This window comes from Stegastes partitus, unplaced genomic scaffold, assembly GCF_000690725.1.
Source record: "Stegastes partitus isolate 25-593 unplaced genomic scaffold, Stegastes_partitus-1.0.2 Scaffold287, whole genome shotgun sequence".
Lineage (NCBI taxonomy): Eukaryota > Metazoa > Chordata > Actinopteri > Pomacentridae > Stegastes > Stegastes partitus.
This window is the reverse complement of record NW_007578018.1, coordinates 289,489-315,387: the sequence shown is the minus strand read 5'-3', so window position 1 is coordinate 315,387 and position 25,899 is coordinate 289,489. Positions and strand designations below refer to the sequence as shown.

General features: G+C 45.4%; 1 protein-coding gene across 3 annotated transcripts; it reads right to left on the bottom strand.

Moving 5' to 3' along the window:
- Positions 1 to 915: 915 nt before the first annotated feature.
- zbtb4 (zinc finger and BTB domain containing 4) lies at positions 916 to 15,716 on the bottom strand. 3 transcript variants are annotated; one of them, XM_008282822.1, is made up of 2 exons: positions 15,605 to 15,716; positions 916 to 9,669 (listed from the first exon to the last, which is right to left on the bottom strand). In XM_008282822.1, the coding sequence occupies exon 2, from the start codon at positions 9,651 to 9,653 to the stop codon at positions 4,140 to 4,142; it is 5,514 nt and encodes a 1,837-aa protein (XP_008281044.1). In that variant the 5' UTR covers positions 9,654 to 9,669; positions 15,605 to 15,716; the 3' UTR covers positions 916 to 4,139. The 3 variants fall into 3 exon arrangements, with proteins under 3 accessions (XP_008281044.1, XP_008281045.1, XP_008281046.1); XM_008282823.1 differs by lacking the exon at positions 15,605 to 15,716 and adding an exon at positions 15,436 to 15,533; XM_008282824.1 differs by lacking the exon at positions 15,605 to 15,716 and adding an exon at positions 15,422 to 15,526.
- Positions 15,717 to 25,899: the final 10,183 nt, after the last annotated feature.

The following is a 25,899-nucleotide window of genomic DNA, read 5'->3' as shown; positions in this document are numbered from 1 at the left end:
CGGAAAGAAATCAGGTGCCAAGAGGAAGCTGTAATCAGCCTCGGGTTCAGATTTCAGCAACCGAGTCACCAGACATCGTGTACTTTTATAAATTTAGAAAAAAACATCTGTGCTTAAAAAAAAAAAAAGGACACCAGAGAACCAAATTAAAAAAAACCCTTCATCAGTGGAAACAGAAAAGATGACACTGCACGCACATTGATGGATGTAAATTGCAGCAAGAATAAAAGAAGCAACACGGATTCTCATCTCTGTATAATACAGCTTTACATCATTAAAATAATTTCTTCTAATAGATGTAACTCTATGCTGTTGCCTCCTCTAGATTGTCCAGATCTATGAAGACCCTTTCCACCCACCATAGCTCACCTATGGCTCGGCTCAAACGCTTTAAAACCACTTGATGCGTTGTAATTCTGGAGTAATTCAGCCATTGACTGGATTGTTACAACCACTACACAGACATAACAAGGTAAAAAAAATGAATATTTCCCAATAATTTCACATGATTACAAATATGAGTCATTGTGGGAATACTGTCCCATTTTTTTCCCGTTGTTTTTTGGGTTTTTTTTTCTTTCTTTTTACAAAAATAAAAAATGCAGCTTTCTGTTTTCATGCTGCAGGCTGGAGCGATGCCAGCTCCCTGCAGTTTGTAATTCTTATTTATCTTTTGATTGGTGTTCTATGTAGAAACTAATGGTCAATCTTGAAATAAATTGATTCTGATTCAACACAGTGACAGCGATCTTACTTTTCCAACAAACAATATTGGAAAGTACACTATTTTACTAGTATGGCAGCTGGTCCAAACCAAATCAATGAATGATTCACTACATTAACAACAGACTATTAGTTCATATTAAGAACTCTAGTTTAAGTGGTTAAAAACAAAACTTAAGACCAGACTAGAGCTGATTTCATTGGGTCATCAGGTTAATACTTTATTTTGTTTGATTGCAGCAAAGAGAAAGAAAGGGAGACGGAAACGAGGGGGGAGAGAGAGAGAGAGAGAGAGAGAGAAAGAGAGAGAGAGAGACAAGAAGGATGTTGGGAAAGGAGACTACAGACTTTGGGAGAGCTGTGGCTACAAGCCTTTGTATCAAATCTAAAGACAAAGTCATCAGGCAACATTAAAACATCTTTTAAAAATAACATTAACATATTTTTGTGGGCTCTATATGGCACAGTATTACCCTAGACATGTACACGATACCAAAACAGTTTAGCCACACTCCTACGTCTATGAACAGCTTCATAGCAAACAAAGCCATGAAATCTATCTCCAAATCATAAATGTCGTTTCTCAAGAAAAATGTTTACTATTCAAATTTCTTATGCCATAACAAGGCATCTTAACAGTTGAAATCTGGCAGATCCACATCTTACTATAGATAATTATTTAAATATCAAAGCAGAGGCACATTCATTTAAACTAAAACATACAGTAAATAGTTGTATATTACCACCAGATTCCAGTCCAGTCACTACAATACGTCGATTTTGCATGCTTTTGGTCTGTATGATAACCATGATGGCAAACTATGGCATAAGAAATGGTCCAAAAACACAAACATGTCCATCTACAAGGAATGGCTTGAGATAGTGTATTGGAGACAGCAAGGCTTTATTACACTGAAACTAACCCACAGAAAAGTGTCAAAAACAAAAAAACAAACAAAAAAAAAAATACAGGTGGCCCATATACTGCCAAGGGATATGCTGCTTAGGCAGATTTATTTTGGTTTTCTTATTCACACAGTCGCTCAACTCTCATACACGAAACACCAAACACACACACACACAAAAAAAAGAAAATAAAAAAGGCTTGTAACCACACCCAAGGGGACGCCTGTGCACCCCCCCTGCAGTCGGTCACACTTGTGTTTTAACACTCCTGCCTAAACCGAAAAGGCGGCCCCGGTACCATCACACGCATGCACACACAATGAAAGGTATGCGTCTCGTTCGGGAGAGCTGCAGCGAGCGAGTGTATGCTTGAGGGGGAGAGAGAGGGAGAATTAAACAGCTCCGAGATAGTGACTGTGAGGTGTAAATGTGACAGCAAAAAAAAAAATGGATTTTTTTCCAAGATAGTCATTTAAAAAAAAAAAAAAAAAGTATTAACAGAGACATAGGAGATTAAAAAGCCAGAAAATGAAATTAAAAAAAAAAAGAAACAAAAGCTGTGTGCACAATGCCAGATCTGCTGAGGATATAAACGGTTAGGAAGCAAGTGTTGCTCATGCGTTTGTGGATACAGAACCCAAGTTTACTGACGTGGTCCTAGGACTACTGTATATATGCATACCAGACGTTATACGGTTCTTTAACAGGTTATTTGTGTCAAAACAGAAAAAAAAAAAAAAAAAAAAGGAACTGAAACCAACTCTATCATTAATGCAGCTGTACTTCATTAACCTCATGACTAAATTTACATTCATATTTTTAAGTTTACTCCCTCTTTTTCACTGAAGCCACTTCCATCTGGTAAGAGGGCTAAACAACATAAACAACAACATAGTTTAAACAGAACAAACATATAGAGATAACATTACACATAACAAAAAAAAAAAAAAAAAAAAAAAAAGCCCCCCCAGGAGGGCGACTGGAGAGTTTCGGCCACCGCTTTGGCTGCTAAGCTCAGCCTTTCTCCTAACCTCTTGGTAAATGACACAGGGCAGGAAGGGAAATAGTTCACACTTTTTCCAATTTCCCTCTCAGTTGTGGAGCAGGACAACATTTTTAGGCCCCGGCGTCATTTCTGTGGGGGCCCCTCTGATTCAGAGTCCAACAGTTTTGTGCCCATATATTTCTCTTTCCTATCCAGAAATAACACAATACCCTGAATCCATTTTTCTTTTTTCCTTCTTTGCTGTTGCTTTCTTCTTCTTGGCTTAGGAAATAGAGCCTTTTCGTCTTCCACTCAAAGAGGAAAAAGCTACACAAGATGAAGGCTGACTGGTTTTTTATTCTTTTCCTTTTTTTTCTCTTTTTTTTTTTTTTTTTTTGTAACGTGAAGGAATTGAGATGAAAAACGGAAGTGCAATGGTCTACCAGCCTTGAATTCTTACCCAGTGGCCAGCTACATTTCCGAAGCAGCTACAAGTGTCCCCTTTAAGTGACCACTACTTTTCTATTTTGTGCACATAAGGTATAAACTATGGTGAATGCTATACAGGTTACAGATCCTACAGCGTCATCTGGCCGCAAATTCACAAGGCTTGTTGAGACTTTCGAAGCTCAGATGATCTGTCATTGTCATACACTAACATCCAGCCATAGCTTAACTTCTTAATGATTTGGATATGATGAATCACTTCTAAATGCACTTCTACACATTGACCTACAGTAGCGATTCCAAATAGAGTAGGAATGCTGTGTGCGCCTCATACGCACGGAATGATCTAGTCATTCATATTCCATCGCTCTCGCACACACACACAGTGACACACACACTTTCACACATATGCAGTAATACCTGCTTAAGCCCAACTCTGCATGCACAAATCCGTACATACATGTGCATGTACATGCTCATATATAACTTTCATGGACAGTTTAACAACAGGCTTCTCCTGTGTTCTCACTCGTTCATACAAAAATACACAAGGTTTGAGTTGCTTAATGCTCCGAACGTGTCGCGTATGGACTCCTCTGTCTCATCCCTTATCCTTTCCCACACATGCCTTCCCTGAAGAGCGTTTATCCTCGTTATGCGGTGACTATAAAGGGAAGTAGACTGAACTAATTTTTCACATAACACACACCCTGTTAGCAGTTCTTATTCTTATATTATAGATAATATAATGAGTCAAAGAGGAAGATTAATCAAGCTCTAGAACTACAACACACTACAGGCAGACAGGAGAGACACAGAGGAAGGTGAGCAGGAGTAAAGATAGGGGAGTGATGATACGTCACAATAATATCAGCCTCTCCTCCCTGTTTCTTTGCTCCTTCTCCTCCCTTCACACCTACTCCTTTAATGCCTAGCTCTGATCTGTATTGAATAAAAGAGAGGCAGGTGTACTGTGCAAGAGTACTCAGTGACCCAGTGAGCACGCACCCCTCCCACTCCCAGCCTAAACAGATGAGGCTGTCCCCTTTGAAATATATTCCTTGTAGTGTTCGGTGTTCTATGGTTTGCTGCTGCTGCTGTCTCGTTGCTTTTTGCTGCTGCCGCTGCTGCTGCTGTAAAGGCTGGGATTTGCCACAAGGGGGTGAGGGGCTGCACCCATGTAGGGCCCAGCAGTAGCTGCGTAGTTGAAGATAGCAGGGAGGAACGGCAGAGGCTCCACCTTGTCTCCCCCAGGTGCCATCATATTCAGAGCCACAGGAAGTGCTGCCAAGTTATAGGGGTAGGCCAGGAGCTGGGGCCCATAGAACAGCTGGTAAGGATCCGAATAGAACGGCAGCTTGGCCAGATCCCCGCCATTAGGGACCATCACTTTTCCCAGTGGGCCAAAGGGAAGAGCTCCAGGGGGATAGGAGGACATGAGCAGGTTTTCCTCCTGCTTCTTACCAGAGCGATAGGTGTCCGGCACAATAAGGGGTAGAGGGTAATCCTGGGAAGAGTAGCCCACTGGAGTGGCATCCCCTGGCTGGGAATCTCTGGAAGAAACATTGTCCTGGTGCTCTGGCTCAGGTGGCTGTGGGGCTCGGGGCAGAAGCAGAGCGTGGGCAGAGGGGCGGTCGCCGGCACCAGCTGCTCCAGTGGGCAGCGTGAGCCTTTCTAGTCCTTGTGGACTGGAGTGAACCTGGCGGTTGGCTTGAGCTAACAGTCCAATAGTTGAGGGGGACCGGCAGGGGGACTTGGGAGTGTGCCTGTGTGAAGAGGGTCCATTCATAGTGGTTTGAGTGGGGATATGTTGGGGAGACGGTACAGGGCTCAAGGGCTCCTCTTTAGGAACCAAGAGCACAATCTGGTCCTCTGGGGCGTGAGGAACTCTACTGATTTGCTGGGCCCTCTCTAGCTCTTTCTCTCTTTCTTTTGCAATTTCTTTCTCCCTCTCCTGCTCTCTCTGTCTCTCCAGCTCCCTCTCTTTCTCTCTCTGCCTCTCTATTTCCCTCTCTCTAGCTAGTATAGACGACATGGTCAGGTCTTGTGCTTCATTGGGAGAGGGACTTCTGGACATGGATTGGACTCTCAGATCTTGGACCCGAGGTGGTTCCCTGTAACCTGCGTGTATAAATCTGCCACTCCCACCTTGCCTCTCTCTGTCCATAATGACCCCATCCCGTTTCATAAATCCCCCCTCAGAGCTGGGAGTTGTTGTCATGGAAACAAGAGGAGCAGCAGTGGTTATTCTGGTCTGTGATGTCATGGACACATTTGGAGAGCTGTTGGTGGATGCCACGATGTGCAGAGGACTGGGTATTCTGTGGATTTGGCTGTCTAAGTTCTTTTTGCTGGGGGTACGGTAGTCGAGACATTCTGGCCCATTCATGACTAGCACACTCTGGAGAGCAGACGGCGTGGCAGGCGTGAATTCGTGTTTAGTGGGGGTAAGGTTAATTGGGCTTTCTGATGAAGGGTTTGCAATGTGCGGTCTGTGCTCTCTGTCTGGAGCTGAAAGCGTGCGCTCTCTCAGTTCGGCTTTGTGACCGGATTCAGACATTTGATGTTCATCTGTGAGTTCACTGAGATGGTCTTCATGCTGCTGTGATGCCAAACACTCACCGCTACTGGGCGGCTCTGGCGTTGAATAGCTAATGACTGAAACAGAGAGAGCACTGGGAACCTGTCCTTTTTCAGTTTCTAGGTCTGTGCTGAGAGTGTTAACAACTGTCTCTAAAGTTTTTGGCTCGGAGTCTTTATCTTCCTTTTCTCTCTCTGGAGAACTGCTTAACTCGTGGCGTCGAATATGGCGAGTTAGTGCTGATGATGTCTTGCATACCTTGTGACACTGTGGGCAGGTGTGCCGTGATAATGCTCTTCTGCTGAGGCGAGTCGGACTACAATTGCTCCCTCCCAAGCCTGCTTGTCCTCCCTTATCTTCATCATACTTTGCGATCTCTGACACAGATTTGACTTCAACTTGTTCACCAACTTTAGGGGGCACAGCAGGTGTCTCTGTAGGCTTGGGATGCTGGGCTCTCTGGTGGTCTTCCAACTTATCCCTTGAGGGAAAAGTGGCTCGACAGAGGAGGCAAACAAACTCCAGCAGATGGCTCAGCTCGTGTTTGTCTCGCTTCCTGGGGCTTGAGAACCAGCGGCCACAAGTACCACACTCTGCTGCATTCCCATTAGTCCAAGGCCGCCTCTTTATTCCTGTAGGAGCCACTGAGGTAGACAGAGGAGACTTTGGAGAGTTAAGAGGAGGGGTGGAAACCTCATGACGGGCCTCCTTAACCTGCTGTTCTGCATCTTTATTTTTCTCCTTTAAAGGGGCAGAGAGATAACCTTTCTTTTTCACTTCTCCCTCATTTCTCTTAGCTTTTGACAGTTGTTCGGCCTCCTCAGTTGTCCTATCCTCGTCTTCGTCCTGTGATTTCTCTGTCTCTTTATTCGCAGGGTTCTTCAGTCTCTCTGCCCTCCTCTTCAGCCGGATGGAACGCTTATATTTCAGTTTCCTCTGCCAGCTCTTTACCCTCTGTAGATGTGCTTGGGCCTTTCTCTTAGGCTTGTAGGAGTAGTAAGGTCGCCATAGATTATCCTCCATATCGTGGTCACTGTCCTGCTCACGCACCTCCCGACGAAAGTAGTACTCCCTAACTTCATCGGGGGATTTAGAGCTCTTTTTTCTGACCTCCTCCTCCTCCTCCTCCTCCTCCTCCTCACAGTTTTCTCCTTCCTTATCCCCCTCAGCTTCCAGGCTTGCTCTACTTTGGAGGCGGTGTTTATGGTGATGGTGGTGGGAGTGAGAGTGGCGTTGTTCCTTGGTGTCCCGCACAGATGACGTTTCACTCCGTTTGGTTTTGGGAGGAGAAAGGCTCTTGTCTCTCCTAAGGTCTGTCTCAGAGATGCTGCGCTTCACTATGGCCTCCTCGCCGATGCGTACAGTAATCTGGCACAGTGGCCCTGCCTCTTTGACCTGTGACCCTCCAGATCCTGAGAGCTGCTTTGTGTTAGAGATGTCATTCTTGCTGTGGGATTTGCGTGATTTGTGAAATAATCTGCTTGTCTCTGCATCCTGTCTGCTTCTTGAGCCCTCCTCTGTGGTATCTGAACTGTCTCGTGATCTTTTTCGATGATTATCTATACTATCCCTTTGCTTTTTGATAGGCCGAGGGCTGCCCTTCAGTGACGTCTGACTGTTACTGGTTTCAGGGGGCGGGCTGTTCACTGGGCTTTTTTCACTTCCAGGGATGACCTGGTTGCTATGCACAATGACAGAGGATGACATTGCTGTTCCATGAACTATGACGGAGGGTTTTGTATGGCCATATGTTATCACAGAAGGCATGCTCGTTTCTGGATTTCTACTCGTCTTGAGAGTTTTGGTTTTGCTGCCATTAGACATTTTGAAGCTGCCACTACCTCTCCCCTGCTCTGACTCTAGGGCCTCACTCTCGTGTTTTCTAACTTGGGGCACATCCGACTGGGGGAGGGGTGTTAGTGCAGAAAGGTCCGTGTGCTCAGCAGTCACAGAAACAGGGAAGCCGTCAGGGAAGGCATCTGGGTCAGGCTTTACACTCTGAGGGTGGGCCCCACCAATGAGGCTTTGTAAGTCCCCAGGGCCCAGAGCACAGCCCAGGCCGGGCAGGGAGAGGGAAGATGTTTCAGTTGGTGGCAATAACAGGCCATTATGCAAACTGTCACTGTAGGTCTTGTAGGGTCTCTTCTGGGAGCGCATGGGAAGAAGGCGGTACAGCTTGAGGGCATTGGCTTTCTGCTTATAACCTCCGTTAGCTGTCTTTTCACTGGAGATGAGGCTGGGATTAATCCCATGAATGGTCTTCTGGTGTGTTTTGAGATTGTAGTAGGTGGCAAAGGCATCCCAGCAGAAGATGCACTGGTATCGTCGCTCTCCTGTGTGCCACACCTCGTGCTTTGTGCGGTACTCAGCCAGGGCAAAGACCTTGTCGCAATAATGACATGGATATTTGCGGCGCCATGAGTGCACATTAGAGTGACGCTTCAGGCTGGATAGAGTCATGTAGGAGCGCTCACACACAGAGCAGAAGTAAATGACATTGCCATCTACCACCTTCACAAAATGGTTCTCATCACCCGCCAGTAGCTCTGCGCCTGCTGCATCATCACCTTGGATACGCGCCAGGAGGCTCCGCGCTTTCTTCCCCGGCCGCGCCTTACTGATGTCTGTTTCTCCCACAATCACTCCCCCCTCCACTCTCACTTCGCCCTCCTCCAGCGGCTCCTCCTTTGGCTGCACAGTGAGAGAAGGAGGGCGCAGGCTGTTAGAGGGCAGCCCTGGCACCCTGCAGGAGGCCTCATGGGATTGCAGTCTCTTGCTGTGGATGAAGACTTTGCCACAATATCGGCAACTGAGGGCGCGGCTGCCACGATGCAGCCGCATGTGGACCGTTAGGGAGGAAGCCGAGCTAAAAAGCCGATGGCACACCCCGCAAATCAGCTCGGGCTTCAGGCTGTCAGTAGGAGAATAGGATGACGAGTGAGGGGGTGCAGTCAGACCCTCGGAAGGGGGAGGAGGTGGTGGTGGTAAGGGGGGAGGAAGATGCAGGGTGGGTGGGTGAAGGCTTGGTCCATGAGGGCTTCCCACTTTCCCAGCTGGTCGTCCCGTTATTTTCTCTCTCCTCTCTGCATCCCCACCTCTCTGAAAGGCTGACGTGCCCAGACTGAAGAGGATCTGGGCCGTTTGAGAGGGTGAGGCTGTACCGTTGGCCACCCTGTGCCTCTCATCCCATCCATCTCCCCCATAACAGCCCCCTAAAGACCCACTAGAGGATCTCGGGGGAGACCTGTGAAACTGAGTCTCTGAATTGAGTTTGGAGCACTTCAGTGGAGGTGGAGATTTTATATCCTTCCTAATAAGTGCGTGAGCAGTCATAGGAGATGAGGAGGAGGAAGGTGATGAGGACGGAGAGCTGTCGTGTCTGGGGGGCTTAAAAGGTCTATGCTTTACATCCATGGTAGCATCCAGTTTCCACAGCGACCCCTTGTCCGAGTTCTTGGAGGACGGTCGCCGTCGGTGGGGGGAAGGGGAGGACGAAGCAGAGCTGTGACAGTGGTTTGGCGACGTCAGAGAGGTTGGGAGGGGGGCTGCACTTAGCGGGAAGCTAAGGGTGATTTTTGCATTTTTAGGTCCATCACCCATATCCTCCAGCCTGTCCTCCATTGTGGCCTCTGCCCGGCCTCCCAGCCTTTTACCCTTCATCTCCAACTGCTCAGCTTCCCCTTTCTCCTCCTCTTCTCTGGAGTGAGAGGGAACACCAAGTCGGTGGACAGGTTTGTGTAGTCCTTCAATCTTGCTTGAGCTGTACAAATTGACACGTGGATGTAACGGTGAAGAGGCTCCAAGTGGTTGAAGGGTGTTTCGAGCCGCTAATGACAGTGGCAGGGAAGACAAGGATGACAACCGCTGACTTTTGTAGAATGTGTTGTCCTTAGCTGCACTATGTGTGGGGTTGCAGAAGGGAGGTAGCCCAGGAGCCAGCCGTTGTTCACTTAGACGTGGCTTAATAAGGCCCGCTTGGAGGGGGTCCCACACCTTCTCACTGGACACCATGACCAGCCCCCGAAATCTAAAAGAAAAACAGAGAGAGGGTATTAACAATATGAATATCCTACGCTAAATGTGAATGTACATTTATATGGAGATAAAGTAAATAAATAACATTACACCCAAAACTTTTGAAAAAGCAATCATGATGCTGAAGGAACGCTAATGAGAAAAAGCAAAGAAAAGAAATTGCTCCAGCAATACTGAACTGCTCAGCTAGGAATGGTGAGCGAAAGGAGGGAGAGGGCAGGGGGAAGGAATGAATCTGCGGCAGTGCTGGTTTAGATTTCAGCGTGCCACAGCCAAGCTTTCAGAAACGCATTCCGGAGATCCATCTCTCTCGGCTGTGACACAACATTCCCTATGCCTAATTGGAAGGCGTTCAGATTTAATCAAGATTCCCTCAGAATAGAGTGCTGACTTAGATCCGTTGCCTCAACGCACATAAAAATAGTCCCGCTCTCTTGCTATTTGAGCAAGAGCCTTGTTAGCCATTCCTGGCAGTGGCGAGTATTTGCCAGGCAAGACTCTAACCATTTATTTGTGAAGGCGGGGGGAAGGAATGAAGGGAGAAGGGAAGGAGATTGCATGCATGTGCAGAGAGAAATGGTGTTTTTCCGCCTTCTGCATCCGGTACAATCCCAGCTAAGCTGTAGAAGATGAGCGACAGCCTATTCTCATTTCCATTCTAATTCGGCTGCGATGGCGGCGGATGCAGAGCTGCTGCAATTTGCCATACATAAGAAAGCCGGAGATTTACATGCTATAGTTAGTTTGCTATTATCACACATTTAAAATGGGTCTCTTTGTTAAAGTCTGCAGATTGGGGAGAAGAACGGAGACAGTATAAGGCCATAATGATGCGACGAGAAGAAAAATCCTCAGTCATGCTTTTCTGCCTTCGATTTCGAGCAGCAAAGCAGCCAGGAAGGCAGGCCGCTGTAAAATTCCACAGGCAGCCCTGAACAGGCAGAAACTAGGTCAGCACTGTTATTGCAGAGGGAAGAGGAGGGAGAGAGAGAGAGCGAGAGAAGGAGAAAGAGGGTGAGGATGAGGGAGAGTGAAGGGGTGACAGAAAAAAAAAGAGAAAGAGAGTGAGGGTTAGGAAGAGAACAAGAGATGGGGGTGAGGAGAGGGGGTGCATTTAAAAAGGAACAGTCAGACATACTGCACTGTCAGACAGACAGGAACCCAGGCAAACGCTGACACACACTCACATACATGCACTGTACATACACTCTTACAAGCCTGCAGGCAACATGGAAGGGCCCACTTGTAAATGATATTCAAAACCAAAAGGTGAACCTGAGTGCAACACAGCCTGACACTGGGCTGCAGCTGGAATGATGTAGTCAACAAAAGAAAAACAGTGGTGTTTTTTTTGTATTAACGGAGCAAGCGGTGGCCCATACTTTTGTGTTGTGCAGGCACAATAAACCAAACCATGCCTATTCAAGATGTACGTCTAAAACGGAACAATCCTGCTTCACCTGCTATGAATCGAAGCAGGCCTTTATTGTCACTCAAATTTGCTGAGCGATAGATGTTGCACAGGAAATCCCTTATTGCAAGCGGCAGGCTGCTACAAGTGGGCGGACACATTGAGCGACGGCGCTAAGGCTAAAAATTTCACCATCTCATCTGATGCCTGTGCCATGGACAGGAAAATGCGTATGACGCCCCCTCGCTCTTTTTTCTTTATCTCCCTGTGACGCACACAGCCGCTGTACAAGCAGAGCCTGCACGACACGCCGTCTGACTCCGAGACGGATTTTTAGCGAGCTTCAAATGCGCTGAATTTCCCTAGTGCATGCAAAAAATAAACCGTTATTTGTGCAGATGAGCGGACACACACATCCGCACGTATACATCCTTTTCCACAACTCACAGACGCACATATAAATGTGACCATGAGGACCCTAAAGCAAAATCAAAATAAACAGCAACCCTGTTCCCACACCTTTCTGCAACAGGATGTTCGGCACAAATAAACATGTTGGTTGGCCTATGAAGTGTTCGTCTATTTACACTTGTGGCACTACAAAACCGCATAGCATGAACAGGTGCTGAGCTGGTGCAGCACAAATTACAAACTAGACTTATGTAAACATAAAGCACATTGTACCAAATGCACGAGCTTTCATATGATATGCAACAGAGGCTTGTGGGGACAAAGGCATACTCTCAGCCTGCACTGATTCCATTCCACATTAAATGACAACTGTGAGGAAAAAAGTAAACACTGTCTGCTTTTGATTCTGAGAATTTCGTCTGGATATTTTTAAAACATTAGTAAATAGCACAAAATTGCAGAGCAGTCCAAACAAATTAACTATTAATCAATAATCCTAACTCAAAAATGAAGCTCTGCTATTCGACTTTCCCGTCAGCATCCGAAAAACGCAGATGACCACGGAAGCCATTACTTCATAATCTACCGAATTTAAACGGATAATGAGTAAGTAGTAACATCACCGTTAAAGTGGCCTTGCATAACATAAGGCAGGACAGCAGAGGAGTTTGGCTGGTACATAAGCTCAAGGCCTTGAACCAGACATTGAGCAATCTGTTTATTCCTCGCTAAAACTGGTACTTGTGCAGATAGACAAATAACTGCTCGGTAACCACACTTATTTTTTTTTTCTCACATCTTAAGAAAAAAAATCTCAAATATCAAACCACGAGTTTTATGCTGTTCAAAGAGGAAACTAAGACAAACCGTTTCAACTCTTTCTCTTGTATCAGGTCTGATCCTAAGAAATCTAAAGTTATAGCTCTGTTTTAATGTGGCATTTAAAATATTCTAAACACTTACATTAAACCTAAACCTCCTTAAAATTTCCTAAAACACAGTAGAGCTAAAAACAAAGATAACTAGGTCACCTCTCCTGATCCCAGCAGTCTAGCCATTTCTCACCACTATTCTGTTTGATTACAACTTGATTTCATTTAATTTTTTAAAAATAGTTTCGGCTGTCGTTGTACTCAACCATAAACTGTATATTCAAGGAATGGTGGATGCAGCCACAGTGACATCACATCGGTTTGTGTACTACTGTTTTGAAGCCTCAAGTGTTGTATTTGTTTTTTTTTTAATGCAATAGCGATCCCAAGGTAGCCATGTGCTGCTTTATTGCCTATTTTACTCAAAATGGAACCAAAATTTACTTTAAAAAAACAAACAAACCATAATAATGTATTAAAGGAAACTTGAGGATATAAACTGTGAGCATAAAGTCATTAGAAAAATGATTACTAAACTAATAAATCAAGTGAGAAGTAGGGTCTTTTTGTCATAGACTTGTGTACAATCTGACTTCTTTACAACTTCTCCCTGCCGGCCGTTAGAAATAATAAAGGTTCAAGGCACTTCCACACTGGCTTTCCTTTTCACACCTGGAGGCTACATCTATCTTTTATATACAGTTTCTGTATCACACAAAGTAGCTGCTGAGAATTTTACAGTGAGAGGAATACAGGTCGCCAGATAATCAAACAGCTTCTAAATGGCCAGCAGTTAAGAGACGCTCTAAACCACTTGATTCTGAGGTGAAACTGACTGCGAATACATCTAAAATGTTGATGTTGAAGTATTGCAAAGAAAACTTGTGTCTTCACAAAGCTACAGTAAGCTGACGGAGTACACAACCACCTTAAGTACAGAGGGTCGATGCTGAACCAGGAAGTTGGTCTCTAATTTGAGATCTTTGCATTATTTTTTCAGTAACATCACTGTATTCAGGGAGTAACATTTTACTCAGCATCCAAGTTGTTGATTGTTAATAGTACTTAAAGGAATGATGTTGTCATGGTGTGTGTGTGTGTGTGTGTGTATTTGTATGCGTGAGGGGTTAAGGGGAGTGCCTGCAAGGTGGAATGTGGGGGGCCTCGGTGTTCCAGCCGGTGAGCCAGCGGCGAGGAGCATGTGGGAAGAGGAAGGTGTTGGTTGGGCTTTCTCCCCAGTGAGGGGCAGCCAGAGGGGCCCAACTATCGAAGCAGCAGTTGGTCTGTAAAGACAAGTGTGTGTGTGTGTGCATGAGGTTGTGTGTGGGTGGGTGGGGGGGACATCGTTAGCAAGAACAGCTACTGAACTCTTCACAACCCCCCGGCCAAGAGAGCATGGAGCCAGCCAGATGGGACAGAGGGAGGGAAGGAGGGAGGAGGTAAGGGGAAGTTGGTATGGGTCGGGGAGTGGTTGTGGTAGTTGTGGTGGTGTGAGCAGGGGAGGCAGGGATAACTTCAAACACATTCATCCCATGTTCACATTTTATGGTTTGCTTGTCTTTCAGATCCCCCTCAGCGTGACTGACTGCGTGCTCCCACCCCATGTGTAAACTGTTCAGTCGTGGTGTTTTCGAATGCCACTCCACGCACTAGCAAGCCTGCCCATGTCTGAAACGCCGTGCTCTCCATGCTCTGTTAGCTCTCAGCCCAGCACGTAATTCCCATAATTCTGCTCACTGCAACAGAATCATTGGAGGCATTAGGAAACAGTAAGACCAAAAAAAGCACCCCTGGAGAGCGCCAGCGCTATACCAGTGACCTTTTTGAGGTAATTTCCCCAAAATCATTTTCAATTTCATGGGCACTCCCTGCTGAAGGGGGTGTGAAAGCCCTACTGGAGTCTCAAACAACCAAGAAAATGTTTTAATGCATTAGCAAGGCTGTGCAAGAACGGCATGTTATAATAGTTACGATTAACTGCAAGGTACAAGTCTGGCTGGGGGAAAGGAGCAGAATGTGCTACATCGGTTTCCTGAACGCGTCCACATCCTTTATGTTTGTGGCATTTGAAAAAAAAAGAAATAAATAAATAGTAAACACAGCCAGCAGCCAACTCAAAAATGGCAACAACTACATCACAGCACTTTTGCGTCTAGAACAGAAAAAGGCCCAAAGGCATATCATTTAAAAGGCCACCGCGTATATGACAACATCATCTATTTTGACATCACAGAGCAGCGAGAAGCCACACTTCCTATTGTCTGACCTATGACCCCTACCCCTGTGGCAGTGTGGATCATATTTTCCATACATTGAGCACAGGGGCTTGGCTTGGCATCCATGGAAACCAGGAATGCAGAGTAGTTGGCAGCAGATGCTCTGTTGTTTTGGGGAAAAAGAAAAAAAAAAAAAAAAGTAAGGCTTAGGGCAGCAACAACAGGGTTAGGGGACATCAATATGCCCTCTGCTGCTCTACGTGAGACGAACCTCCAGCAAAACAACAAGCTGGTAAAATGGAGGACAAACTGGGCGGCCCAAAAATCAAATATAAGAGACAGAATGAGTTGACAGAACTGGAGATATTTACCATCGCCTGCATCCAAGTTTTTCCTCCCAAAACACTGCCTCTAATGTTGTTAGTTAAGTTTCTTAGGCAGGGCTGGAAGACTGGCCTACCATGTTAAGACCCCCCAAAACAAATCATGTTTAACACCTGCTCTGATGTGTGCAGTCTGCCGCCGCCTCCCCCCCCCTCCAACCTCCAAAAGAAGAAAAAAAAATCTGCAGTGAATCACAGAGACGCAAGAGGTTTCTATAAATTAAAAGTTTCATCACAATCTCGAAACGAGTCATCGCTCTTGAAAAAGAACTGCGTGGTGCGCCAGCGACAGAGGGGAGGATGAGGGAGACGAGGCCTGTTACTGGCACACACACACACGCACGCACGCAGACGAACCGAGCACACAGGCACACATAAATACACTTCCACAAACGCACACTGCATAAATACACACACACGCTCGCCAACACTCACGCCCCAAAACACGCACAGTAAAATAGAAACCTTTTTCCTCCTCTTCACGCGCAGAGCAATCACCGCCACAGCAAGCGGAGAGTGAAGCAGGGAAAAAAAAAAAAAAAAAAAACAAGCAGGAAAACAACAGAATTCAGCCTCTCTTCCTCTTATTCTCTCTGTCTGTCTCTCAGGAAGGCAAGCATACAAGAGAACGTACCTCGGAAAACCTCCTGCTGCATCTCTGCTGCGATGTGTTCTCTCCCCTCACACTCCCTCTCTCCCTCTCTCTCTCTCACTCTCTCTCTCTCTCTCTCTCTCTCTCTCTCTGTCCCCCTTGGTCTGTGTATGCGCACGTCTGAGTGTGTGTGAGAGAGAGAGAGAGAGGGAGAGAGAGAGTGAGCGAGCGAGCACAGGGAGAGGCGGCGCACACACACACACACATGCACACTACCACACACACACACATACAGGCGGCAGTGTGTGAAGACAGAGGGCAGGAGCGATTCTCACACTCGAACTTGCTCGCTCGCCCTCTCTCGCTCCCCCCTTTCTTGCTCTCTTTCTCCTCTCTCTCTTCAGTTTCTGCCTCTGACACACGATTCTTAGTGTTTTTGCTCTTTTTTTTTTTTTTTCCAGCAAGTGAATCCGACCCCCTCCTCCTCCCCTACCCCCACTGAATCCAATCTTCTTTTTATTTGGAAGTGTTGCTCCCTCTCTCCCTCTCTCTAACACACACACACACACACACACATGCACACACACACACATGCACACACACACTACTTTATATACACAAAGCCCCAGCGATAGGGAGAGGGAGGGAGAGGCAGAGGGAGACAGAGTGGGAGAGCAAGCAAGCAAGAGGACGCCATTTAAGCAGTTTGTTACGAGCACTGCAAGTCCCCAAAATGGCTGAAAACAAACAGGAACCACGCCAACTCAAAAAACCTGGGCACAAGGACAGACGGACAGACAGCGAGAGAGCGAGAGGAGAGCGAGCACGAGAGACGGCGAGAAAAAAAAGTGAGACAGGGAGAGGACAAACTGTCGGTAGTCAAATGGCGGATGGGAGCCACTCTGTGAAACAAGTGGAGTTGAGGGAAAAATGGAGGCATTAAAGGGGCACTCCAGTGATTTAGCAGTGCACTTCGATAAAGTTTAGGGACTTACGACACACGTGCTAAAAAAAGAATGGTCAAAATCGATGTAGCAGAGGCTGAGATATGCTGACTTACAGTCCCTACTGCTCCAAAGAAACCATGTCCCATGATGCAACATCTTTCATGACGTTACCCCTAGCCTGATTCGATGTAAACTTCAGGTGCGAGTTTGCCACTTCCTCTCACACTGCCTTCTCCTCTCCTTCTGCTGTCTGCAAGTTTGTAAACGTCCCTTCGCCATGGGAAACAACAAGAACAACCACCCACCAACGACCTACTGAAAGTTTTGTCAGAGATTTGGATCATGCAATCAGGCAGCTGCTTTTTCAGTGAATTAGTCATTTTAACAGTGTTCCCTATCGTGACTCGCTGACAACATTTTGCAGGGACACTGTCGCTGCACAACCCAAGATATTTGTGAATGGTTTGAAGAAACAAATCAGAGTCTTTTTTCCACCACAATAAATGAAGAAGTGAGGCCAGATCATTCTCGAGCACCGGCACATTGATGTGGAGGTGGGTCTGCATATGCAAGACTAGATCCCCTCTGCCTGGCAAATGTCAGCATCTTTCACACGTCAAGACTTCTTTCAAGTATCAGTGACAGAATTCAATACGATCAAGGAAAGCCAGAATCCACGGGAGAAGATTTTACACCTCTAGAAGGTTGTCACAGCATACACAATTCTATTCCGTGTCTTGATATGTGCAAAGTAAATGTGTTCGGCTGCCCAACACAGCACGTTGCTAGATGACACTGTTTTTGGTCGATATCTCACGTGGAGGTGGCATCACATTGCACTGTCTGTCGATGACCGACGCTTTGGAAGTCCTTGAGGGCTCTCGTAGGCTACTGTACGGGCACACTGTATGACATTTGAAATGTATTAAATTTACAAAATGACCACAGTAAACTGGCCACAGGATCCTCACGTCTTCTGCTACATGGGGGCTCAAAACAACAATACATAAAACTCACATAGGCTGCGTAGTCTGTGCCATGTCAAGCAATGTGTAAAATCAGCGGAGTGCCGCTATAAAAGAGAAAGGTGCTAAAGGTAGACGGGCACAGAAACTGGGGCAGGGACACTCTTCGGCTGCCTACGCCCTCAGCTATAAGTGTTCAAGCGCTATCAGCAACGAAGCCGGTCATGTCTACTAGGTCAACGGGCGTATCTGGGCCTGCAAAAAAAACGACTCATTTTTTTTTAGTCAGATAATGGCCTCCTCTCCTCAGCAAAAAAACCCCACCGCTACAGCCCCCACCATCGAGGCCTGCAGCTGGATATCACTTCTAATTTATCCGGATCTGTGCGAAATGCCGAAAAACAACAACAACTCTCTCCGTTCTGGTTGCTCTCGACCGCGCACGTCATGGTCAGTGGAAATTCCACATATCCCCGTTCGCGCTCCGTGAGCCACTCTGCGGCCTGCGATCAGGAGGTGTGCTCTCAGCTGGAACACGAGGGCAGAGAAATGCCAGTTGGGGTGGAAGAATGTTCTAGTTCTGTTTTGCTACGGCACCATCATACTTCCCACTGTCCTTTTGAGCAGAACCCCCCTCCCCTCCCCAATTCCCCCCAGCGAACCCCCACCCCACTACCCCCCAGTACCCACCAACTGAACCTTGACGCCAGCAACTCACCCTCCTCCTACTCTTCCCCTGCCCTTTCCCTCTCTCCCTCTCTTTCATCACTCGCTCTCACCCTCATTGTACGCTGCCACACTTGTCTCCATGGGAACCGCTCTGGGATTGGGTGTTGTTCCTGTGACCTCTCTGGCTCTTGGAGTCGGATGAACACCCCCCCCTCCACCCCCACCGCCGCCGCCGCCGCCGCCGCCGCCACCCTCTCATGCAGTCCTGCACGTTTTCAAAGTACGCTGGGTGTGTGTGTGTGTGCGTATGAGAAAATGAAAACTGGAAATAAAATGATGTCTGTGTGAAAAGATGAAGAAGAAGAAAAGAGCGCGCATGAGTGTGTGTGTGTGAAAAGCGTCCGGCCCGTTGGCAAAGACAATAGTTTTGTGTGTGTGCTCCAGAAGTGCGGCAGCTTGGTCCACACATGTGTACTGGCATTGTCCCGTGGCTGCAGCCAGCCACCAACTCTGCATTCAGAGGCACCCCGTTGTCCATCCACCCCTATTCATGGTTGTTTGGCCGAACGTGATCATAGCTTTTCATGCTGTGCTACCAAGCGACACACATATCTGAATACACAAAGATGGAGAAACTAAGGAAGCCATCTTGGTGGAAAATTTAAACCATTAGTTCACCAAGACTTTCGATATTTCACTGCTCTCAAAAGAAAGAAAGCGCTGTTCATCAATATTCCGTCCTAAACATCCCAATCAGCAGATTAAACTTGATTTAATTTACATATAAGACGGAAAATACTATTGTGTTCATCGGCACAATTAACGGATGGAAAAAAATGCTTTTCAGGGAAAGAAAATCATGTATACTATTGAGCCACTGGTGGGGACAACGTATGCTAAGTGGGTCCTTGCTTGTTTATCATGGTCTACCAGCAGCAGGTAAGGTCAAACGTTTTTTTCATGCCATGCGGCAATGAAAGAGAAGACAGCCACCAGTCGCTCAGATATGCGGGCTCAGAAAGGGCACGTATTAGCATTAAAAAGTCAGCACAAGAGCTCTCGTGCGCCTGGCGAGAACGTGCCTCAAAGTTTGTGAGTCAATAAGCGTGGACCTACTCTGTCACTTTGTGTTTTTTTGATTGCGTGGTCCTCTCTTGTTTGGCAATTAGTTCTCTGTCTATATACAGTCCTGCCATTCTACTTGTTAGTTGTCAGTTTGTCTGTCATCCTTTCCTGAGCGTCTCCTCACTGTCCTTTTGGCTACCCCGCTGGGAGTTGCATGCTATTTTGTCATTTAGGTTTACGAATCTGCAGCAGCTTTTGGTTATAGTTTGCTTCTCTGTCAGCCTTTAATTTTTATTCACAGTATTTCTGATTATGCATCCTGGCTGAATGTCCTGTGTTTGGGTCCTCTTTCCTGATCTCAGTCTAACATTCTGTTCATGTTTGCTCTCATTATAGCTCTGTTTCTGGTCTTCTGCGGGTCTTTAGCTGCTAAATTTTCCATTATATTCACCAACTAGTCACTAACTTTGTCTGCCCACTGCTTCGTGTTGCTAAAAACTGATGCAGCTAAAAATGGCACTGTCAGAGTGGTAACAGCAAAGAGCCTCATTGTGAAACACTTCTCTTGAGGGCTGTGTTTATAAGATTAGAATTATTTCCTTTCCCTTTTCATGCAGGCCTTTAGGTCATTGCTATGATGAAAACACTGATCGGCTGGTTTAGATTTGTGTTTGAGCATTAAATGTGTTAAATTCCTTTAGAGCTGTCAAATCAAAACCTTTACTTTGGTGCTTATTTGGGCGATTATACAGTGTGCAGACAAGAGTTACACAATCATAAAAACAGTGCATCGATCTACATAATGTCTGTTTCTTATTACTCTTCCCACTATTGTCAGACGCACGTATGTGAAAATGTCCTGAGGCATGTTAAAGTGTTGGTAAACATCCTCAGTGATGTCAACGAGAGGATGACTAACCTGCTCTCCAGCTGACTTGGACCGAGATCAAAGTGGGAAGTCAAACAATGTTCAAGGAGTTCAAATGTCAGTGGTTTCTTAAAGAGGAAGCAGTGGCTTTACAAGGACGATGCAGCGAGTTCTGCTTTTGTGGCCTGCGCAGCGAAACAGGAGAGCTTAGATGTAGAATTAAACCACAGCACATACTGCACATATTCTACAACTGATGAGCATTACAGATGTTTACATTTGTAGACCCACAGGACCGCGGATTATCGGGTGTTTAATCCCTCCGCATTGTCTCCCAGACACATGGGCGGTACTATCAGTAACTGGATGAAACCTTGCTAGACGCAGGGAGAGAGGAGCGTGCTGGAGCATGTCCTGAACTAACGCTTCTCAGCTGTTAGCAAAAACGAATGTCGGGGCTGCAGTCTAGTCGTCGAACAGAAAATCCGTGCAACAAAAGGCTCTTACATGATGATCTTCCACTGCAGAAGAGGCATTTCAAGCAGATTGCTCTTCTCAAGACTACACACAGCTACAGAGAAACACCACCTTAAATAATCATATACTATATAAAAGTATGAATATAACTAGGTATGTCCAATGTAAGCAATTTGATTCATTTTCATATAGTCACTTGTAAAGGCATCTTGTTTTGCTTTCCTATTATCACACCACAACCAAAACTTGATTCATGTAGGACGAAGCAAGTTCATCCTACTAAGAGGATCTTTTTGCGATCTAAACCTAACAATCACAGTCAGAAAAAGCAGTCACACAAAGGTTTCTGCGCCTATCGCTGTGCATAGCCACAAAAAAAGGGGTGGTTTTGGCATCAAATGACCAATTGCAAACACACACAGGTCCATAGACCATAATTCTCACAACAACAAATTGTAATCCGAAACCAATATGGGGATTTTTAAAATATAAAACAGGCTTAAAGCAACCGAGGAGGGAAAGTTTGCAAAAAAACTGCCCACTGTGTGACTGCGTACATCAGATAGGCTTCAATTGACCCATTGTGTATAAGTGCTTAGACGTGGCTTTCTAATTCAAAGCAAAGAATCAGATTATTATTATAAGGCAGATAATTATTATAATGCATCAGAAGATGTATGCATGTATAATGAAGTTACAGATCTACAGCCGCTATGCTACTTGAAAAAGACATTATTTAAAGAACAAAAAAACAGGTATGAAAGAAAAACTATTTTTATGTTAATGTGGAGGTTGAATTCAATAATCTTAGATTCAGTCTTATTATTGTATGCAAGAAAGTTTTAGTCGCATTCTTTTAGCTGTAAGCAAACAAATGAAGCAAAAATATAAAAACATCATCCAAATTGGTAAGTAGACTTGCTGGAAATCTTTAAAGGTCAGCTAGTAGGCCATAAGGCTTTAGTGTTTTAATCAGTTTCTGTTTTAGGATTATATTGTTCGACAAAGGCATAAAGAACAACGAGCTTCAAAATTGCTTGTAGCTCAAAAAAACTCTTATGTTGTCTGTCACTATCAACGCGTCAAGGATCTTTCAAGAGTGGTGACCTATTTTCCAAGAGAAGGGAATGGTCAGTAGGTCACGTACTCATATGAATTTTAAAGTTTTCTCAAATATAACCTGTTCCAGAGCAGGTTAAAGTTAGGTTCTGGTAAGAAGTAAAACACCATTGCAGTCCTGAAAATCCAGGCTTAAATATGATGTTTCCTAACCCAGTTCTGCATCATAGAACAGGCTTCTGGTGGCTGGGACACCCAAAAGCGTCCCAGCCAAGTGGACAGTGAGATCACTGACAGAATAGTAACACAGACAAAAACAGATCTATTCCAGCAACATACAGGTTTGCATTTCCACACTTGGTTGCAACCATGAATCTTTCTCATGATGTACTGAGTAATTCAACTTGCTCTTTTCGTTGAATCTTCACAACAATCAGACTTAATCAACCAGGACAGGGAGTCGCAAACAGAAACTGCAGCACTGAAAGGGATCAAATATTGCTGATCACAAAATATTTTAAGATTTCCTGAAAGCAAGCACAATATGTTGATGTCATGAAATAATGTTCCTGTAGTCACATTAAAATTAAAGATAGAAAACATATTCTCAGCTTTTTACGTGAGAGGAGGAGACATGTAAACCGATAATGCCTGAAACTTAAGTCTCAGCGTTCAACAGTGCACCTCCCCTTTCCTGCAAGACAACACTGAAGGCCCGAAACGCCACAAGAGGCTATCCTCACCAGATGTCCACAACCTGCGTGCTGAAAGTTGAGAGTATTTCCCCTAGCACAAGAAGGATTCAAGTTGTGTTGACAAGCTATGTTTGACATTTATGTAGCTGTGCTAGAATTCCCTGATAAAGCCAAATAGATCCATTGGAGTATCAAATGACAGAAATGGGCTTTCATCAGCCGGAGTCTGTCAGGCTCGCTTCAGATCTCTGAAGTAGACGCACTGAGCTGTAACAAGCATGTTTGTGTGAGCAGTGATACACTGCTGAGTCACACAAACTGTCCCTGGGCACACGAGAGATAAAATGCTGAAAAAAGGGGATTCAGATGGGCGTAGGCCACATAAGAGAGTTACACTTGGCATTCAGTTTACAATCAGTTTGATATGCAATAAACTGCTGGCAAAATCTAGTTGTGTAACAGGCAAGACAAAAGCAGAGAAAAGGAAGAGAGGGTTCGGAGTGTGGTTGTTGCCAAAGGAGACTAGAAAGGGTAGGTGGAAAATCATCTGGGAGGGGTGCCTGATACGGTGTGGAGGAGAGAGGAGGGGTGGTGGGGGGGGTGGATGGCTGGTTTTTCCACTGCCAGAGAGAGAGAGAGAATGGCTAAATCAAATTAATTAGCTCCTTCATCTCCAGGCAGCTACTCAGGCATGCTGTACTGGCAAAGAGAGACAGTTGGAGGGAGAGGGGGGCTGTAGGCACAAGAGAATAGGAGAAAGCGAGATAGGACATGGCGGAGGGGTGAAAAGCCCGCTGTGTATGTGCGCCATTCACGAGGACGGGCAGCGGAGGGGAGGGGTGCATAATTCTCTGATAAGTACGAGGGTTGTTTTGCTGGAGCCACCGCTCAGTCGTGAGGAGGAGGAGGAGGAAGTGGCTGCTTGTTGGCTAACGCTGTGTGCTGCTGTGCTTCGGGGCAATGGTACTTCCTGTTTCTAGACAGCCTGTATTTTGAGGGCACTGTAAACAACCCTGCTTTTCTGCACGCCTCTTTAAATAGCGCGCAGGCACTTCAATCAGATCCTCCCGGAAAGACAGGGAGCCGAAAAGTTTTTTTTTTGCAAAGAGAAACGAAAACACAAAGGGTTTTTGAGTTGAGACGACGTGCGGCGGCAAACGTATCCTGTAATCAAAAATAAAATAATAAACGACTGCTGCCATCAGGGAAAGAAAAAAAAAAAGGGAAAAGGAAGGCAGCAAGAAAAGAAAATGAGGCAGATGGTCGAAGGGAATGGCATCATGCCAGGGGAAACACAACAGCAGCAGAGCAGACACTATTATACACCCAAACTGTGCATAGAGGTACATCCAGAAGAGTCACTGCCGGCAACATGTGGCCGTCTCCGAGGCTTAATGTTCAAGTGAGAGGAGAATAGAGCAAGAAGGGGAAGGTGTGGACGTAGACGAGGGAGCAGAGGATGATTTGAATTGTCCAGACAATTTGAGGGAGGAAGCGCAATCATGTGACTAAAAGGGTTGACTGCACGGAAAGGCAGACGGGCCAAGCTAATTCACAATGAAAAGCATTCAAAAAAGAAGTGTCCTGAAAGATTAACAATGAGCGGGAGGAGATTTATAGTAAAAAAAAATAGTGTGTGTGACCAAAGGGAGCAAGAAAGATAGTGCCAAGGGTCAGAACTTTGGAAGAAGAGAGCAATGGACAGCTCAGTGCAGCAGTGTCGCTCAGACGAGACTTGGCCGCGCCGTGAAAACCCAAGATTAGCACTAAGCCGATTGCAACGCGAGGTGGGATCAGGAGCAATTAATTTAGCACCCAGATAGTTCCAGGAAGAGGCTGAAAGAACCCTAACAAAACATAGATCTCCCTCAAAACTCTGGTGTATCCTGTGAGTCAAATACTAGCTGACTTAACATTCCTGCTACCGTCCACTTTTCTCTGCAAACGAGCCGCTTGAAAAGAATCGCATGTAAAAGACAGTAGATGAGAACCTGGAAGGCTTGAAAGAGAGTGTGGATGATAAAAGGAAGGATAAAAGAAAGATGAAGACGCTTGGCAGGGACTGATATCAGCCAAAACAAACACCCAAAGAACAGGACATTCTCTTGCGGACAGAAATGGGCCGGCCTGTTCCAATGGGCTCTCAGAGCATGCCTACGACCCTGCGTCACCCATTTTTATTACAAAACAACATCCTGGTGCATAACTTAAGGGGAAAAGCTGCCTAAAGCCATTTTCTTTTCTTGTGCATATACCGACAGGTTCACTCTCATTTCACATGCAAGACCGAGACATGAAAACAAATTTCCAGTCTGTTGTTTGTTCGGTTATGATGCAGGTTAAGATGATACTATAAATTGGTATTGATTGTTTATGCAATGATTACTGTCCAGCATCTGATTCAACAACTTAAGAAGTCATGCAAAAAGTTTGTTTTAAGCTCAGCAGGGATGTCACAGCAACACCACCTTCAGGGCATGTTGCCTTGCTTTTTAGTTTGTGGAGAAAGTCATCCATGCTCATAAACAGAGACTAAATTGTTTGTATAAAAAGTAAGTATCCTAATTTTGTTGGATAGTGCTTCAGGTGCAACGGCTCAACAGCTGCATGCATTTAATTAGGCTGCTATTCTTCTGCATGAACTGGCGTGCAGATATAGTTTAACCTTTTCAAATCAGATTCAGAAAAAAAAAAAATAGCACGCTCCTCCCACCATGATCGGCATCTGTGCACGTCTCTCCCTCCCTTCTTGTTCGCCTACTTTCAGTGTGCCACAAAGCACCGCCCTCCAATCTCCTCACCAACCCCTGAAAACACGATTCACTGTCAGGCTCTGACATCACCAGACGAGAGCTCCCCCTAGACACATGAATCATCACCCCTTATAGGAATTAATTCCTCCAGAAGGCAAACACATGCTTCTGTATTAACGCCAGCGAGACCAAACGACTAGTCAACTGCAACAAACAACAAGAAGTTTTTCCTCATTTGAACTGGCATATCCTGTTTGAACAACCTTAAAATCAGCCAACCTGTGTCAACCAGCTGAACGACATCCACTAACACAGATCATGCAGCAAACGTCTGGCTTCCCAAAATGTTAACGTGTCAAAAGTCAGAACAGCAGGCAATAGTGCGGTATTTATCAGACACCCGAAGATTAATTTAGTGCACAAGCTATAACTGAAATTATTCAAGGCCTTAAAACACTTTTCCCGCTTTTTGGAATTGCACACTAAATATGCAGTGTTGGAGGAAGAAACAAGATAACTTACTTATGTAATCAAACTAAAAGCATAAAAGATATGTTGCCTAGAATTCATTTTAAAGCATCATATCTATACCTACGTGTGCGTACTACAATATTTTTGTTGTATTAATTTGTAATCAGAATTTCACCGTTGTGGTTAGTCACTGTTAAAAGAAAATTTGATGTCATCTGTAATTATACTTTCATGTTTATGTGTAAAGCCTAAATTGGCAATTAAAAATAATAATTAAACATCAATTCCAAGCGCTAACTATTGAAATGTAGAGCCAGAAAAAAAAAGTGTTTAATGTTGGTGTGAATTATTTTGACTGCACTGCTATA